This window comes from Camelus ferus, chromosome 4, assembly GCF_009834535.1.
Source record: "Camelus ferus isolate YT-003-E chromosome 4, BCGSAC_Cfer_1.0, whole genome shotgun sequence".
Classification (NCBI taxonomy): domain Eukaryota; kingdom Metazoa; phylum Chordata; class Mammalia; order Artiodactyla; family Camelidae; genus Camelus; species Camelus ferus.
The window spans coordinates 6,914,501-6,932,323 of NC_045699.1; the positions used below are offsets into that span (position 1 = coordinate 6,914,501).

Consider the following 17,823-nt stretch of genomic DNA (forward strand, 5'->3'; position numbering starts at 1 on the left):
AGATTCTTTTCTGTTATATGTTATTACAAGATATTGAACATAGTTGCCATTGCTATACAGTAGGTTCTTGTTCTTTACCTATGTTATACATAGTAATTTGTGTCTGTTAATCCCCAGCCCCTCTTTTATCCCTCCCCGCCCTCGCCCCTTTGATAACCATAGTTTGTTTTCTATGATTGTGAGTTTGGTTTTGGTTTGTAAATAGAATTTGTATCATTTTTTTAAGATTCCACATGTAAGTGATATCATATGATATTTATCTTTCTCTGTCTGACTTACTTCACTTAGTATGATCATCTCTAGGTCCATCCATGTCTGCAACTTACTCTTGAACAGTTCATAAAAAGTTATTTATGATATTTATGTATATTTAGAGAGACTAAGAAAGCAAATATGTAAAATGGTAACAATTGGAATCTTTGTGTAGATTATTCAAGTTCTTTGTACTGTTTTCAGAACTATTTCACAACAACAAGTAAAAAAAAAATTGACTTTTTCCATGATGACGACCATGGTTACTAGCATGCCACTTAGCAGATAGCTTGAGGGAAAATTTTATATTTAATCCTGCTCTATTAGGAAGAGTGACATTTTAAACAATAAGTGGCTAGAGATGCTTTTTAAATCGAAACTTTGGTCACAGAATTGGGAATGGATGTTTGAAAATGTTTCTTATTAACAAGACTCTTTGAAAACTTGAATATGCCCATAAAAAAATGCTGTCTTTGCTCACTTGAATGAAAATGTGGTAATAAAATTTTCTAACCTGTTGAAAAGTCCTCCAAATGTGGTGTTTCAGTAGCATTCTGCTGTAGACAATGTTTCCACATAACAAACCTTTCTAAAACTGAGTAGGTTAAAATAATTTATTATTATTACTCACAGTTCTGGGTGTAGACAGGCTGGAATGGATGGTTCGCCCTTGGAGGGCTGGCCCCCAGCTGCAGGTACGTGTAAGCAGGGCTGAAGTCACCTGAAGATTTCTCATTCAGATGCCTGGTGTCTGGGCTAAGTTGGCTGGAACCTTTAGAGGCTGGCTCGGCACCTCTTTCCTCCTCTCTCCATGGGGATGGTTTGAGCTTGCTCAAGCACCCAGTCTCTGGGGAGTTGGACTTCTCATGTGGTATCTGGCTTTCTCCAGACCCTATGTTCTAGGAGAAGTAGACAAAATCCAACAGGCTTCTCGTGGCCAAGTCTCAGAAGTCCGGCAGCTTCACTTTGAGCGTACGCCATTGGCTACAGCAGTCACAAACCTGCCAAGATTCAAGGGAACAAAAGGACAGACTCCTCCTCTCAGTAGGGAAATGGCTCACATCTACAAGGAGGGAAGGAATTGACGGTGGCCGTCTTGGAGAGAAGCTACCCAAAATTTCGAGTCTCATTTGTTAAAATACAAAAACTGCGACAAATTCTGGTTACTTCAAAAGCAAACCATATTGATGTGTGGGGAAATGGATATTCACCAGTTAAACTTTAGGAAAAGACTAGGATTAATCGGTGGATGGCATTTGTAAAAAGAGTGCAAGAGTCACTTATCCAGACGGTGGAAGGAAGAGGGCGTTGAACTTGACGTGTTCACAGTTAGTCTCACAATGAGTTACGTAATTGTGGTAACATAATTGTGGGAAAAGAGACAAGTGGGCTTTAGGCTGTTCTTTCTCAGACTGCATTTCCCCCATTACCTTCAATGTAGTAAGAAGCATTTTTGCCTTATTTTTTCTGTTAATGAATGGTGGGGAGAGACTTTCTGAAAACATTCACCAAAGTCAGTAGCACAAACAGAAAGTCTAAGAACTCACGCACTTTGTTCCCTTCAAAAGTCACCATTGATAAGAGTTTTATACAATTAAAAAGACATGATCGACTAAGCCCATCCACGGAAGAGAGTTTCCTTTCACTACTGTAAGTATTCCACTCACTTCCTTGAGAAAAACAAAAAGGAGAAGTAGTAATGGCAGATTATTAAATTCATATCGTGTATTATTCCTAAGTGAGAATCACTTTTCAAAAGTCCTGAGTGTAATCGTGTCTTGATATATAACTTCACTACATGCCTTGAAGTCATTGGCAGTTCTCCAAAGAGACCAAACAGAACTTCAAATATTATTTCAGAACACTGAGGGAAAGGGGAGAAGTGAGATTGATTTCATTTTAAATGACTGGAGCCGGGCTCTGTACGGGCTAGTCTTTTTTTGCCTCCCGTGGCTCTTCTTTGCCAATTAAGGGGCATCACCTGGTTGGATAGTGGGCTAAAGCAGGAGCCAGGTCTGACAAAGAGGGAGGGGGCCTGCTCCTCCAACAGCTGCCCGGGCATCAGCCCAAGATACAGACAGGAGCAGCTGTGCCCCCGTGAGAAAGCCCGCTCTGAGCTCACAGGAAGATGGAGTGACCCCGGCGATGGCAGAAAAGCAACTTGATCCCTTTCTGGAAAATAATGGCCTCTGCAGTTTTTCCTAAGGGTTAGGAGGCGTCTGAGGAGAGACTCCACCCTCAAAATCTGCCCTTCAGTGGGGGGCAGTGTGGCCCTGACTAAAACCAAAGGGAACTCCTGAGCCAGAGAAGGAAGCCCTTCCATGTGGCAGGTGCTTAAGGGCTCGTGGTTGTGGCTTTTGGTAGCCGGCAGATGAGAAGGAAGGGGGAAAAACACGCTTGCACTGCCCAGTTTCCCATATGAAACCGGATATACAGAACCAGAGAGCTGGGGAGCTGGGTGACTTGTCATCATCAGCCTGATGGGACTTCCAACAAGGAAATCTTTTCAAAATGCACGCGGAAACCCTGTGCAATGAGCAGAACACAGTGAGGGGCTGGCAGCAGGGAGGAGGCAGGTTTCAAGCCTCCAGCAGTCCAGACCATGGAGGAAAAGGACTCCTAATCAAAATGCTTTCATCCTAACCAGCGCCCCTGGTGCTCCGCGGGCTCTGCTTCTGTGTTGGGCTCGTGGAAGGCATGTGACTAACTAACACAGCCCGAGATGAAACAGTATCCCTGCTCATACTGAAGCCACGTTCATGGAAACACTGGCTAAGTTTACCTCATCCAGACATAAAGGAACCACTCTGATTCGGCCCTGGGACTGGACAGTAAGGACTATTTCTGTTCTTTTTGTGTCTAATTGAGTTTAGTTTTTTCAGGTAGGCAATACATCCACATGGTTCAATACCAAAACGTATTAACAGGCATCCAGTCAGATGACTTCCCACCTTGCCAGCCCCAACTGGGCAGCCCCTTCCTATTACCTGTCCTTTCAGATTTTCTTTCTGCAAATCCAAACACGTGCAAATGGAGATTATTGACTCCCCTTTGATTTACTCAATGGTAAGAAGTTATACAGGGCTTCAGTCCTTTTTTTTTTTTTTTTTTTAACAATTCATAACCTCCCACTGTATGGATATGTAAGAAGTAACTTAACCAGTAAGCTGTTGATGGACATTAAATTGTTTCTAGTCTTTGGTGATTATCAGCAATGTAGCCAAGAATAACATTGAACATATGTCAATTCAATTCACCTTTATGCAAGTTTTCTATATAATAGATTTCCCAAAGTGAAATGACAGAACCAAAAGGCATGTGGATTTTGGGGGTGTGGCTAAATTTTTCTAGACGCCCATAAGCTACCTAGGAGAACTTTCCACCGCCTCATCAACGGTGTACATTCACACTTTGAGGTCTTGCCACTCTGATAGGTGAAAAGTAGTTATCTCATTGTAGTTTTAATTTTTGTTTTTCTTACTATAAATGAGGTTGAATCTCCTTTTCTATGTGTAAGAGCTACCTCTACTTCCTTTTCTATAAACTGTCCAATGCATAAAATCCTATCCATATTCTTTGCCCATTATTTCTGTTGGTTTTTTGCTCTTTTCTTACAAATTTCTGCTACTGAGTCCGTCCAGGGATTTTAAAAATATTTTTGGTTATTGTATTTTTCCCTTTTAGAATTTTTCCATTTGTTTCTTCATTACATATTGTATTTCCTGTGACTTTCTGTTTTTCATTTATTTCAAGCATTCATAACTGCTTTATGAACCTGGGTGGTGTTTCAGACCAGTGTTCAGTTTTTCTGACCTTTTAAACGTTTGTTGGGATGCTGCCTACCTGTTTTAGGTACTGGTCACTGAGATTTCTGCCCAGGATCCCATACACAGATTTAAAAATTTGGGGAAGGGGGAAGCATTAGGTATTTGTTTATTTTATATGGAGGTACTGGGGATTGAACCCAGGACCTCGTGCATGCTAAGCATACTGAGCTACACCCTCCCTCCCATACACAGATGTGGAAAATCACTTTCTCTAGTTCTCTCCTCTACATAATCCTCCCACATGTTCTCGTTAGGAAGGCGGTGGTTCCTTGTTGCAGAAGGAGGGTTCCACCCACAGCTCCCACCTATAGCACCGGGTGAGGAGGGAGAACGGCAAATCTTTTTTGGGTTGTTTGTCTACAAAATGGCAGATGTGGTCCAAATGTTCTTGTCTTGTAAGAAATCCTAGTCCTGTGGCAGAAGGGAGGGACCTATGTGGGTGAGTGGAAGGCTTTCAAGCCTTTATAAACTGTGGTACGTCCATGGTTGTCTAGGTAGTAATTCGTCCATCAGTCCCCACGCTTACCTCCTGAAGACGAGCGTTAATGCTCAGAGGCAGCTGGTTAAGCCTATTAGAAAGAAACATGATATGTGAAGTGCTCTCCCACTAAGTCGTCGAATTTCACATGATTCTGCCTCTTGTAATATCCTGCTTCTAAATTAGGCTCCCTCAAGCCTGCCAGTCTAGGAGGGGACCCATCCCTGTGCCAGCTGTGCACCTCCGCCAGTGCTGGAAGTCTCTTCCTGCAAGACTTTCTCTTGGAGCCCTTTCTGTTTTTCCTTCTGTCTAGGTTCTTTTGTCTTATATGCTCATCTCTCCCTTTTTGACAAGCAAACAAAAAACCCAGCATGTGAACAACAGCAACAAGAATAAGAAACAAAAACTTCCTTCACTTTGCGTTTCTCCTCTGGCTACCACCACCTTTCCTTTCCTTTCCTTCCCAACCCCGTTTTTCCTTTTCTTTGTAAAATTAATTTATTAAAATGCTTCATTTTAGTTTTTTCCCACTTTTATTGAGGTATAATGGAGATACATCATTGTATAATTCCAAAGTGTACAACTGTTTGACTTACATATATTGTGAAAGGATTACCTCTATAAATTTGACGTCTGTTACCTCATACAGATAAAGTAAAAGAGAAAGCCGAAAGTTTGTTTTCCTTGTGATAAGAACTCTTAGGATTTACTCTCTTAGCTGCTTTCCTGTATATTACACGGCGGTGTTAACTATAGCCCTCCTGTTGTACATTACATCCCTAAGACTTATTTCTCTTATAACTGGAAAGTTTGTACCTTTCGATCACCTTCCTCCAATTTCCCTCTCCTTCCCGTCCTCCTCTCCCACCGCCTCTGGTAACCACAAAGCTGATTCTTTTTTCTATCAGTTTGTTTGTTTGTTTGTTTTTAGATTCCACATGTAAGTGAGATCACACAGTATTTTTCTTTCTCTGTCTGACTGACTTCACTTAGCCTAATGCCCTCAAGGTCCTTTGTTACTGAGCGAACAGTAGGACTTACTTGTTTTTTACATGCAGCAAAGTTTCTTAAAAGGATAATGTCTGAGTCCTCTTACCTCACTTCTCAGCTTTGCTAAACTGCCATCACATTGGTAAAAATTCCCCATCAGGGTCCTCAGTAACCTGAACAGCAGTGTCTAGTCCTCCTCCCACATTCTAGGTCTTTGGAACTGGGACAGCCAGCTTCCACCCCGTTGTACAAGAGACACACAAAGCACTTTTGACTCTTCTCTCTCCTTTACCTCCATTCATCATAAAGTCTATTAATTTTGCTTCCTGTTTCCAGAATCCAGCTTTTCTTCTTTACCCCAACTAGTACTTTCAGATTCAGGCTGTCATTTTTTTCTTTTGATCTTGGTGATGGATTCCTACCAGGTCTTCCTACTTCCATTTTATCTCTCTTAAGTCAATCAGCTGGACTCCAATAGTCTTTTATTCCCCTAAAATATAAAAATGACAATTCTGGTTGTTGGTTGCTATATGACTACCACATGAAAACTTAGAAGTCTAAAACAAAATTTATTATTGCTCAAATTCTGTGACTTGATGGAGGCAGTTCTCACCTGGGCTCTCTCATGAAGATGGTGGCTGGGACTGGCGTCATCTGAAGGCTTGACCTGGCTGGACATTCATGATGGCAGCCCACATGGTGGGGTTTGGCAGGGAGCTCAGCTGGGGTGATGACCAGAGCTCTGGTGTGTGCCATCTCCCTGTGGCTTGGGCTTCTGACAGCACGAGTTTGCTTCCAAAAAGGGGTGTCATGTCCCAGGAGAGTGTTCCAAGAGACTGGGCAGAAGTTGTAAGACTTCTTCAGACCTGCCCCTGGAATGTTGTTTCTGTTACCTTTTCGTGGTCAAGCAGTTGCTTAGACCAGCTCAAGATTCAACAGGAGGGGAATTAGACCCTACCTTTGAACTGTGGTGAGCACATGTACAGAAAGGGAAGTCATTGAGGTAGTTACCATGGAGATTATTTGCCTCAGTGACAATATTTTCAGATGCTGAACTCATTCATTGCTCCCCAGTTAGTAAGAGATGAAGTCCAAGCTCCCTCGAATACCACGCATAGACTTTTCAGGGTGTGCCACCCTTCTTTCTCCATCTTTCCCTTCTCCTCCCAGCCGCCCACAGTTGTTGCTTGCAAATCTCTCCGTCCTGCCTCTGCCATAGACCTCAGTGGTCATTCTCTCCTGCCATCCACCTTAAAATCCCTCCTTATCCTTCACTTGCTCAGCGCCTCCCGCATCCTTTGCGACCACTTGGACACCTCATCCTCTGGGAAGCTCAACTGAAATCTCAGCTTGGGTAGAGTGAGCTGCTTTTGTGGGTTCCTACTGCACCCTGGGAGCAATTATCATAATACTTTTATTGATACAGACTGTTTTGTTTCTCTTTCCCTCATCCTCCCAGAAGATGAGCCTCTTGAAGGCAGGAACCAGTTCCCACCCATCTTGCGCCCTTGGTACACAGCGTCTGGGCAAAGGAGATGCTCTAGGAGTCTGTGGACACCACAGTGCGCTCGCTGTGTGGCAGAGCTGAGTCATCCCCATCATCTGTGATTATGTTTTTCTACACAGAACATTGCAGCTCCTTTAATGCAAGGAAACAGGGAGCGGGGGGTGTGGCTGCTTTGTAAGGTGTCAACTTGCCTGGACTGAACTACGTTTCCCAGAATTCCTTCCCCCTTACGTTTCGGGTTAGGGTAGGTCACAAGAGAGTCTCTTAAGGCCGATTTGGAGGGAGGAAGTGAAGGAGCAAGCCATAATATAGCTCAGAGTTTGGTGCTTGTCTGCTGGCTCGCCTGATTGGTGTGGGGCAGCAGCCAGCCCTGCAGCGGCTCCTCCCCCTCTACATCCTCCTCTGGCTTCTCTGACTCCCGGGACAGCTCTGTGATGAAGGGCACCAGCTTGTCCTGCAGGACACCAACATCGTCAAAGTCGGAGGCAGTAAGAGTTGATGTGGGTGTCCTCTGGGGTTCCAGCTTGTCCTTGCTTCTCCCCTGCCTTCCCTGGGGACAACAGCCTTATAGAGACAGCCTGGTCAGCTCCCACAGTTTTGTAAGGCAGAAATCCTCTAAAAAGGATCCATCTCTATCTATACACATACATGCATATACACCTATGTATATACATATACATGTAAAATGCATCCAATCTCTCTAGGTGATTCTGCTTATCTGATCAAACTATGACTGACATGGGTGAGGGGAGTTTACTGGGCAGAATTTAAGACATATCAAAAACAATGGCAAGCCACGTGGCTCTCCTAACACCAGTTGCTGTAATAATAATAGAACCCATCAGAGCTCCATGTTAGCTCCCTGCCGTCTCACAGAAGAGACAGGAGTTGAGAGTGAACCTTCCGAGGCAGAGAAGCTGGATTTCGAGGCTGCTTCCACACTTTCTAGCTATATTCATTGGGCAAACTCCAAACCTCAGTTTACTCGTAGGTAAAATGGGGGGGGGTCAACTGTCTCTACCTCACGGGTTTCTGGAAGATTAAGAGATAATCTGCATGAAGTTCTTAGTACGTGACAACCATGTAATTAGTGCTTAAACCAAGTGCTAATGTTAATTGTGTCAAGTATATAACTACTTGTAGATTTTGCATTTGTCCCTAATCTATATTCCATTGATTTACATTTCTGCCCACAGTTCATAAACTGCATTCTGTAAAGTACACACACACACTGTACATTGAAGTATAGAGATTATAGAATGATTTAACTTTTCTATTCTTCTTGCCTTTTAGAACATTTGATTTTTGGGGGTTCTCTTTGTTTATGAAGCATGGAGCGTAGAGGCAACTGAGAATAAATATTTTGAAACCATCCTTAGGCATCTACGGGTTAAAGAGTTTATAATAATGAAAAGTCCGAAATATTAATAAGAGACAATGGAAGATTACCATGCTATAGTCAGCTTGGGCTGATCATGTAAACTCGGAATTATGTAACCCCTTCATTCCTTTTGCTTGTTCAGAAATCTCCCTTTAGCCTTAGGGTTTTTTATTCTTCCTGCTTTAAAAACGGAATCGATCCATGCAGTTAAAACTGCTTTGTAAACGATAAACCTTATGTTTGACTCTTTTCTCCGTGTTAACTTATTAGGGAGTGATTTAAGAAGGTAGACAGAGCCGTGGCATTCAGAGCCAGCTGAAATATCGATCCTTCTCGAAGGCATCCATGACGTCCCAAATTCTAACAAAATGAGGAAATGAGCCCACATCCCAGAAGTCCCAGTGGCTCTCAGGGACGACGTTTGCAGGGAGTGTGCAAAACAGAGAGTGGGAGAAGGCCTTGGAATGATTTGACTTTTTATTCTTCTTGCCTTTTGGAACATTTGATTTTTCTTTCTTTCTTTTTTTTTTTTTTTGAGTTCTCTTTGTTTATGAATTGAAACTGCTTTTGTTTATTAAGCTAATTAAATTATTTTAAGAACATAAACAATGCGAGATAAGGGACTCAAACATTGTGAGCCTCTCTGTCTCTCTCTGTGCTAACAAACGGTCCGTGTCATCATAAAACAAGTCTTTTTCTAAATAAGGCAAAAACGACTGGGTCTTGTCTGGTGGAGCGAGACACCAAACACAGCGTCCCACTGTTTCTCCTGCCCTGGCTGCACCCCGGGGACGCCATGAAACCCTGTATTATGTAGCGGAGACCAAAGGTCAGTTCCCAGACAACAAAAGACAATGCCCTTGAGAGTTGCTTATCACCCTTCAGTGAGTGGGGAAGATTCTAGATTGCGAGGACTGAGAGCAGGCCCTTCCCCATGTGATGATCTGGATTTGTCCACGTTCTTACATTCACGAGCCTTGAGAGAACTCCACAGTTTGTATGCCCACCTGACACATACAGGCATTAGACATGAACTATATTCTATGAAAGAGAAACAATTTGCAATTTTTTTTTTTGGAAATGAAACTTCAGTTCAAATATAATCTTATACGAAATTCCAACTTAGGAGCTACAGCAAAGCCAGGGCCTCCGCCTCTTTCTTCCCCCTACATCCCTCCTCCTTCCCTAGGAGCTCTTGGGACAGTGCCTTGAAGATAAAAGATGAAATGCAAATTCTTGCATAAATGCTACTTTCTAAAAAATCCAATGTAACATTCTTTAGGCTCAAGAAGATGAGAGAGTGGACGTATCTTAGCAGAGACAGAAAATATTCATTCTGCGTGGTGCGTCTCTGAGGGTGCCCATCAGTGCTGGCCACTGCACGTGACCAAGGGCACTAAACCTGCTTCCTTACAGATCCTGAATCCCTCCCGGACAAGTGGCAACTCCAGGGCTCCCTCCTGAGGGCTGCAGATCTGCAAGGGCTGGGCTCGGGGGCCTGATGTACTCTTGTCTCTTTCCTGCCTGTGACCATCTCCCTGCCTGGGCCTCCCCCATGGCCCGACTGGCCCCAGCTCCAGGAATTCACAGGAAGTATTTTGTTTACCTAGAATCTAGGAGTCCAGTGGAAGCTGGGTAAGTCAACAGTTTTTAGGGATGTGAAGGGAACTAGTATTTGAGTTGCTACCCTGGGACATATATTCTCAGATCAAAAAGCAAGTAGGTCCAGTTTAGAATATATTCTCTCTCTTCAAGGAACTCAGGGCATCGTTGGAAAGACAGCACGTGTTATCTTGTGCTATAGGTTTGTCTCGAGGGCCAGATGGTGTTACGCCCTTTGCAGAACTGTTTGATGCAGGAGTAACATGCCTGGGACCACTGAACGTTGTGAGCGCGTGGTCAAGGTGCCTGGGGCACGGTCTAGCCTGTTCTTAGTTTTTTTAAGTACATTTCAGGAATCCAAGGAAACTTCTGTGTCATAGTCTCAGGGAAAAAAAATTCGGGGAGGAAGGATGATACTCTTCTGCTGTTAACGGAGGATCGGGTTTCAGGAAGCAATGTCTCCGGGGGTGGGGTTCCCTCCTATGTGACGCCCACTTGTTGCCCTCTGGTCCCTGCTGTCCTGTGTGATCTGTCAGGAGGGTGAGAGGGAGTGTGATTTCCTGGGTCTGAGAGACAAAGCTGAGCTCATGAAGGTGCAGCATCGTTCCTGCCTCCCCTGGGGTTCACCGCTAGCTGTTGTAAATTAAATATCCACAAGTCGACACAATCTCCGGTGAGTTTAGTTGGAGCCAGGGGGACTCACATTCTAGATGGCTGGCCTGGTGCCTGTAGTTTCCTGTTTGGACGATGCAGATTACGTGAACACCCAGATTATAGCCAACACACAGCTAGAGAGCTGACTTGTTCCGTGTATAGTTGAGTGAGTGCTTTTTTATAATGAGTATTTACAATTTTTCAAACATCAATTTTATATATATGGGCTAAATGATGTCTCTTGCTTCAATTTCTACCTCAAAACTATGTCTAGTGTGCGCTCTCAATTCTTCATCAAGAACCCTCATTTTCGGACATACATAACATGTTTTTCACTATTTTTTTTTTTAGGAAGCAATTTAAGCAGGCACTCACATGTGAAGATCCTTCAGATAAGAGCAGACAGAGGCCCTGGATGTAGTGTGTAGTGGCCACTTTCCAGCACTTTCTCTCACACCATCTTAGCCATCAGGCAGGTTTTTCTTTCTTTTTTAAAAAAAAATTTTAAACAACTTTATTGTGGTCTAATTTCTGTACAATAATGCAGAATTTTCTACGTCCTTCTTTGTGATGTTGCCTGAGCAGTGTCTCCACGTGTCCCCTGTTCTCACCCTTGGACATCGTCCCGGGTGATGGGCAGAGGAGGAAGGGAGTTGGTGACCCCAGTGACTCTGACTTTTCCCAGCTCTACTCTCTGGTTCCGTGTTGGTTTCCTCAGCACCAGCTCCACCCTGCCCCTCCCTCCTCCCACCTTTCTTCTCCCCTCCTCTCTCCTCCCCTCCCTTCTCTCTCTCCTGGGCTTTATAACCAGCTCCAGACTCAGCCTCTATGTTGGGCCGAGAGAGGATGCTTTCAGTGTGCTCCTCCTTGGAAATCTTTCTTTCTTCTTCTGTCTTCTTTATGAACCCAGGTGCTAGAGGGGTTAGGTGGAGGGGAACACACCATTCCTGATGCATGAAGGAGTGGGATGCTGATGGAGTGGGGCTGAAGCCCACGGAGCTGGGGATGGAAAGACCCCTTCTCCTTTTTAATGTCTCACTTTCAAAAAGCTCCGGAGCAGTGATTCAGAGATGAAGCTGTGCTTCTCAGAGATCTGAGATGGTGCAACCACAGCTGTGGCTGGAAACAAGCAGGTTGATGGTAAGGGACAGGAGGAAGAGAGATGGGGGAGGGGGCACACCATAAAGTGTCTCTAAGAATTTCTATCAGCAGGAAATGCTGAATTCCTAACCCCCAGCCCCTCGGAACACCCCCTCTCTGCTTGTCAGCCATCCTGGTGACCTTCCTGCTCCCTACCCGATGCCCTGTCCCTGCCCTCAGTTAGTCCGCCTCTCCCCAGGACAAAGGACTCTTTGGACTACTTAGATTGTGAGGCCCTCTGATGCTCCTCCCAACCGCAGTGTTTCTGGTCCCAGGGAAAGGCAGCAGGTCACCAGGCAGAGGCAGGTCCTGCAGTGGCACAGGTAATGGGTCTCAGGTTAAAGCTGACCCCAAACCCCCACATCATAGGCCTGCCCCAGCTGAGATGATGAAAGAGGAGGCCGTTTAAACATCAGAAACCCAGCCCTCCCAGAATTTTCGGGGCTGCCACCTGCTTGCTTCAGAGGCCTCGGAGTTCCCGGGGAAAGACGCCCCAGGCGCTCGTGTTCACATCTGCGGCGCTGCTAATGGAGAAATTGGACAGCCAGGCGTGCTGGGAAGAATAGCTCATGAAACAGATTGTAAAGCCAAGGGGCCGGGACTCGCTCTCCTGTGACTTGGCACTTACGTCGCTTTTTCCACTGGCACCGATGGAGCCCGAGGCCAGGCAGCCCTCCTGAGACGGAGGACGCCTTCCCCGAATGATGCTTGTGAGGTCCCAGTCCCGTGCCCCGCAGTTCTTCAGTGCTGCGCACGGCGGCGGCGGCGGCGGTGGCAGTGGGGGTGGGGGGGATGTCACTGAGTAGAGCTGTGCTTGACACCGAGGCGTCAGGTTGGGGGCCATCCTCGCGGCGCGTTCCGCCTGTACAAGGCCTTAAATCCGGGGGCCCTGCCCCCTGAGGCCCAGAGGCTCGGTGCCGTGCAGCTGTTTCTCGCGGCCGCTGGGCCAGGGCCAGGCTGCTGGCGGCGGCCGGGTCGGTCTCGCGTCCCCCCCCCCCGCGCGGGCGGCTGAGCGGCAGCGGGCGCGCGTTTCCGGCCGGCGGGGGGCGGGGCTCCGGCCGGCGCGCTGGGGGCTCCCCTGCCCCCCCCCCCCCCCCCCCCCGCCCCGGGCCCCCGCCGTGGCAGCCGTGATGACTTCATGACTCTCACAGGGCCCTGGGCCGGGGAACAGGGCCGGGATTGTATTCGCAGGCTGCGAGCAGCATGTGTGACGGAACAGAGTCAGACTGGACCTCCAGCCCTGGTAGATTTTAAAAATCACTCTATCTCCAGCGAGAACTCCCTGAGGGCCCCTGCCCACTCCTCCAAGCCCCTTCGGTGGGCTGAGAGTCTGGGACGCCCTCCTCAGCCGGGGGCTACGGGGAGGTGGGGGGGAATGATAAATACTATACTGCCTTTAGGTGGGTTTTCAGAGTTTAGGAGGAATAATGACATGTTGCATTTGAATCTGCCTATGAGCCTAGGTCTGCATTAGAGCAGTCGTGGTGAAGGAGGTGACTCTGTTTCTCCTGTTAGCTTGTCTGCTCCACCCAGGGGGAGATTCCGGGGGAGTGATGTGGCCACAAGCACCCCCAGGGCCCTGCTTCACCAACGTCCGGATGATGGGAGAACTGAAATTGAGACCCCACGCAGTGTGATTGTCAAGTTCCCTGACATTTCAGGGTGGTGACAGTGGCCCATCCTGGCCCTGACTGGATGGGAGGAGCTTGGGCTCGGGGCGTCAGGTACGACTATGTTCGTTGCAGCATTGTTTGTGATGGTGAATAACCCAAGTGTCTGTCAAAGAGAACGGATAAATAAAATGTGGTGTATTTAAATGATGGGATTGTCTACAGCAGTTAAAACAAGTAATTAACCTGGAAGAGAGCTCAAAAAAGAAAAAAAAAGCAGCAAATTGCAGCATGATAACTGCAGTATGAAACCATCTATGTAAAGAGAGAGAGAAAACAGAAAAACCCTCAAGAGGCCACGCGGTGCTTTCTGTTCTGTTCTGTGTAGAGGCCTGGAAGCCTTAACCCCAAACCCCAAACTCTCTTTGGGACGGAGACAGGGACTGAAATTGGGGGAAGGTGGTCAAAAGTTCCTTTTAAGTCAACGTTCTCATGTTCATTTATTTCTTATGTAATTAAACATTGATTATAAAATAGGGGAAAATGAGGTGTTAGTGGTTTACAAACTGAATCCATCCTGACTTAGCAGATGTGGACCTTTGTGTTTTTGACCTATTGGTGGATCATGAGTGGTTTTGGTTCTTTTTTTCTTTTTCTTTGCTGAGATGTAGCAAATTGATATGATTAAAAGATTGGGGTGGCGGTGGACAAGGTAGCGTGAGTGTGTGTGTTCATAAATCAACAGGGGATGGTGTCAAGTAACACTCAAGGAAGTTCTTTTCTGAGTAGTTAGTCTGCATACCGTAGGCTTGTCAAGCCATCGGGTCATCATCCTGTCACGCTAACCAGAGGTGCAGCATTTATTGCTCTACCTGGGCCGGTAGAAGGGGGTGGACCAGATAACCAGGCAGATCTGCTATATTGCGTGTCGGCCTGACATTTCCCTTTGCACTTTCCACTTGGAAAATCTTGCAAGCAGATGTAAGCCAGCAGTGCGAACACCAGGTTGGAAATTCACTTTATTTGAGGGGTAAGTGAATAATGTAGCTAAGAATTCTGTAAACCCATAGGAGGTGATGACTGTAGTCACAGATTTTCAAATACAAGACATAATTCAGTGTGTGTGTGTGTGTGTGTGTGTGTGTGTGTGAATTAGTAATATAGAAGTTTAAAGATGGTAAAAGGAAAACATGCTTTTGTCAGAGAAGAACATTTAAAATTAGAAAAGAGATTGTAAATGGATTAGGAAGTGGTTTACTGTGTTTTATAATCAGTACCAATAATATTCATCATGTTCAAAAATGATCTTTTCCCTAATTATAATAATTTCATTCACTTTGTAGAAAATGTAACAGTTAAAGAAAAATATAACAAAATTAAAAGTGGACAAAAATGAAGCAGCAGATAACTGAAAAACTCCTGTGTTTTCTTCTAGATTTTTCATTATTAATATCATAAAATCCCCATCCTAGTAGGGATCTTGTTTTGTAGCTCATGTTTATCATGCTATTACTAATAGTTGAAAGTCTGTCACTCCCAAAACTTCCCTTAATACCCACTCTAGTCAGTTTCCTACTTACCCCAGGCCTTGGTGACCGCGGGTCAGATTTCTGTCACAATACTTTTGCCTCTTTCAGAATGTCATATAAATACAATCGTACAGCATGTGGCCTTTTTGACTCTCTTCTTTCACTTATCACAATACTTTCGAGGCTCTGCCATATTGTTGCATGTGTCAGAAGTGTATGTCTTTTTATTGCTGAATAGAATTTCATTGTATGGATCTATCACAATTTGTTTATCCAATTATCTGGGGGATTTGCTGAGCTTTTGGAATCGGTGAGTTGAAGTCTTTCATCCATTTTGGAATATTCTTGAAATATTATTGTTTCAAAATGACATCTGCCCAGATCTCAGTCTCGCCTCTCCTTCTGAGACACAAGTTGCATTTAGGCTACTACATTCGATTGGGTCACCACACTTCTAACGTTCTGCTCTGTTCCTTCCAATCTTGTTCTCTCTGTGCTTCAGTTTGGGTCTTTGCTGTTGACTTTATCTATGCTACATCTTTTTTTGGTCCTTGAATATTCATGACGCTATTGCCATAAGGCTTGTGCATATAGAACCTGAAAACTTACTCCTAGCTTCCTTTTTTTAAAAATCAAAGTATAATTGACAAAGTATCACATTAGTTTCAGGTATATATCATAGTGATTCAATATATATGTACACTTTGAAATGCACATCAGAATAAGTCTACCATCCGTCACCATACAAAGCTATTACAATATTATATTACGATATTCCTTGCGCTGTACCTTATATCTTCATGATTCATTTATTTTATTAATGAGGTTTGTACCTCTTCATCTCCTTCACCTATTTCACCCAACCCCCAACCCCCTCTCCTTTGGCCACCACTAGTTTGTTCTCTGTATCTGGGAGTCTCTTTCTATTCTGTTTTGTTTGTTCATTTGTTTTGTTCTTTAGAGCCCACATGTAAGTGAGATCATACAGTATTTGTCTCTCTGTCAGACTACTTCACTTAGTATAATATCCTCTAGATTCATCCATGTTGCTGCAAATAGCAAGATTTCATTCTTTTTAATGGCTGAATAATATTCCATTGCATGTATATACACTCTTATCCATCTTTTGTTTGGTTAACTCTTTTCATTTTTTAATAATTTTTTCCCCTTCCAGTTTTATTGAGGTATCATTGACATACACTGCATAGTTTTAGGAAGGGGATGGGGAAGGTAATTCATTTTTTTTTAAAAAATGGAAGTACTGGGGATTGAACCTAGGGCCTCATGCTCGCTAGGCGACACACTTTACCTCTGAGCTATATCCTCCCTCCTTATTTGGTTAATTCTTAATCATCATCTAGACTTCGCTTTCTCAGGAATGCCTTCTCTGATCTCCAAGATGAGGCCAGATTCCCTGTTTCACACTCTCAAAGCACCACATGGCTATCCTTCTGAATGAAAGTTGTCATTTTACTGGCATTTTACTTAACTATGGAATTATTTGTCTGCCTTCCCCTCTAGGCCACAAGCTCCACAGGGTAGGGATGGTCCCTTTGTTTATCACTGTTTCTCCATTTGTAGCCTGGTTCTTCAAAACCTTAGGATCTTAATGTTTTTGAAGTTGATGTGGAATGAGTCCTTCTCTGGTTCCTTGAAATTGTCCAGGTTGCCTCATCCCACACTCAGTGATGGTTTCCCAGCAACATTTGCTATGCAGCCTCTTTGTTGACTTTAGAGGTGGAGGGCCAAACCACTTACAGAGGGGCATATCAGAGAACCTTCTGCCATAGCGTGGATGGAAAACCAAGTTGAAAGTAAAAAACAGTTTGAACATAACTCTTGTAGACAATCTTTGGACTCAAGAGAAATGGCTGGCTCTTTTGGCTAAATTCTTGGTTATAAACTTCTAATTTTGTGGGTTGATGTAGCAGTTCTCATTTCTGGGAAATGACAGAGCCAATTCTCTGTTCTGCTAGTTCTCGAAGGAGCTTCTGCTGTTCGTAACTCCTTCTAAGTTGCCACGCTGCCTTACTTTCACTGCTGTGCTCTGGGAGAAGGGGATTTATTTGTTCTTTCCCTCCTTTCCTTCCTTCTTCCCTTCCCTTCCCTTTCCCTTCCCTTCCCTTCTTTTCTTTTCTCTCCCCTTCTCTTCTCTTCTCTTTCTCCTTCCCTTCTCTTTTCCTTTCTCTTCTCTTTCTGTATCTTCTTTCTTTGGGAAGACAAAAATATATAACCCCAAACAGCGAAGTCAGTGTTTCAGCCTGGGGAATCTCTACAAACGCATTCCAGACAACATAAAGTTTGAGCTGGATGGGAAAGGTCAAGTAGGATTTTCTACAGAATATATCTAATTGCACAGGAAGTGGGGGACTTTCCATGTTTCTGCATACATATACCTCGACATTTATGACTCTACGGATAGTAGGAATAGGGAGAAGAAGACGTGAATAAGCATAATGAACATTTACTTATCACATGCGTTATCCCATTAATCTTCCCACTTACCAGAACGGGAAGGTATTGCCATTATCCATTTCTAGCGAAGGGAACTAGGTGCTCGAGGTGGAACATCTCTAGAACTCTGAGAGGAAAATCATGGAAGATAACGATGATGCTTCATTAATTTATATTAACCCCTATTTTTATGGAAATTACACTGTTAGCAAATTCAACTTGCCAATGCCTCATTTCCTCTATTGTTGAAAACCTCCTGGTGGTCCCCTATTTTCTAACCAAAGCCAAGAGAGCTTACAGGTAATGTGACTTCCCAGACACTTGCTGTCCTGGTGCACACCGGGAATTTCCAGCTTATTTTACCGTGAAATGCATTGTCTCCTGAATCTGCTGGTTTTC

At 44.5% G+C, this 17,823-nt stretch overlaps 1 protein-coding gene across 1 annotated transcript; it reads right to left on the reverse strand.

Annotated features, from left to right (window-relative positions):
- Nucleotides 1-5,482: 5,482 nt before the first annotated feature.
- On the reverse strand, nt 5,483-17,504 carry LOC116663348 (splicing factor 1-like). Its single transcript, XM_032479087.1, has 4 exons — nt 17,476-17,504; nt 12,460-12,965; nt 6,161-6,419; nt 5,483-6,037 (listed from the first exon to the last, which is right to left on the reverse strand). The coding sequence occupies exons 1-4, from the start codon at nt 17,502-17,504 to the stop codon at nt 6,004-6,006; spliced, it is 828 nt and encodes a 275-aa protein (XP_032334978.1). The 3' UTR covers nt 5,483-6,003.
- Nucleotides 17,505-17,823: the final 319 nt, after the last annotated feature.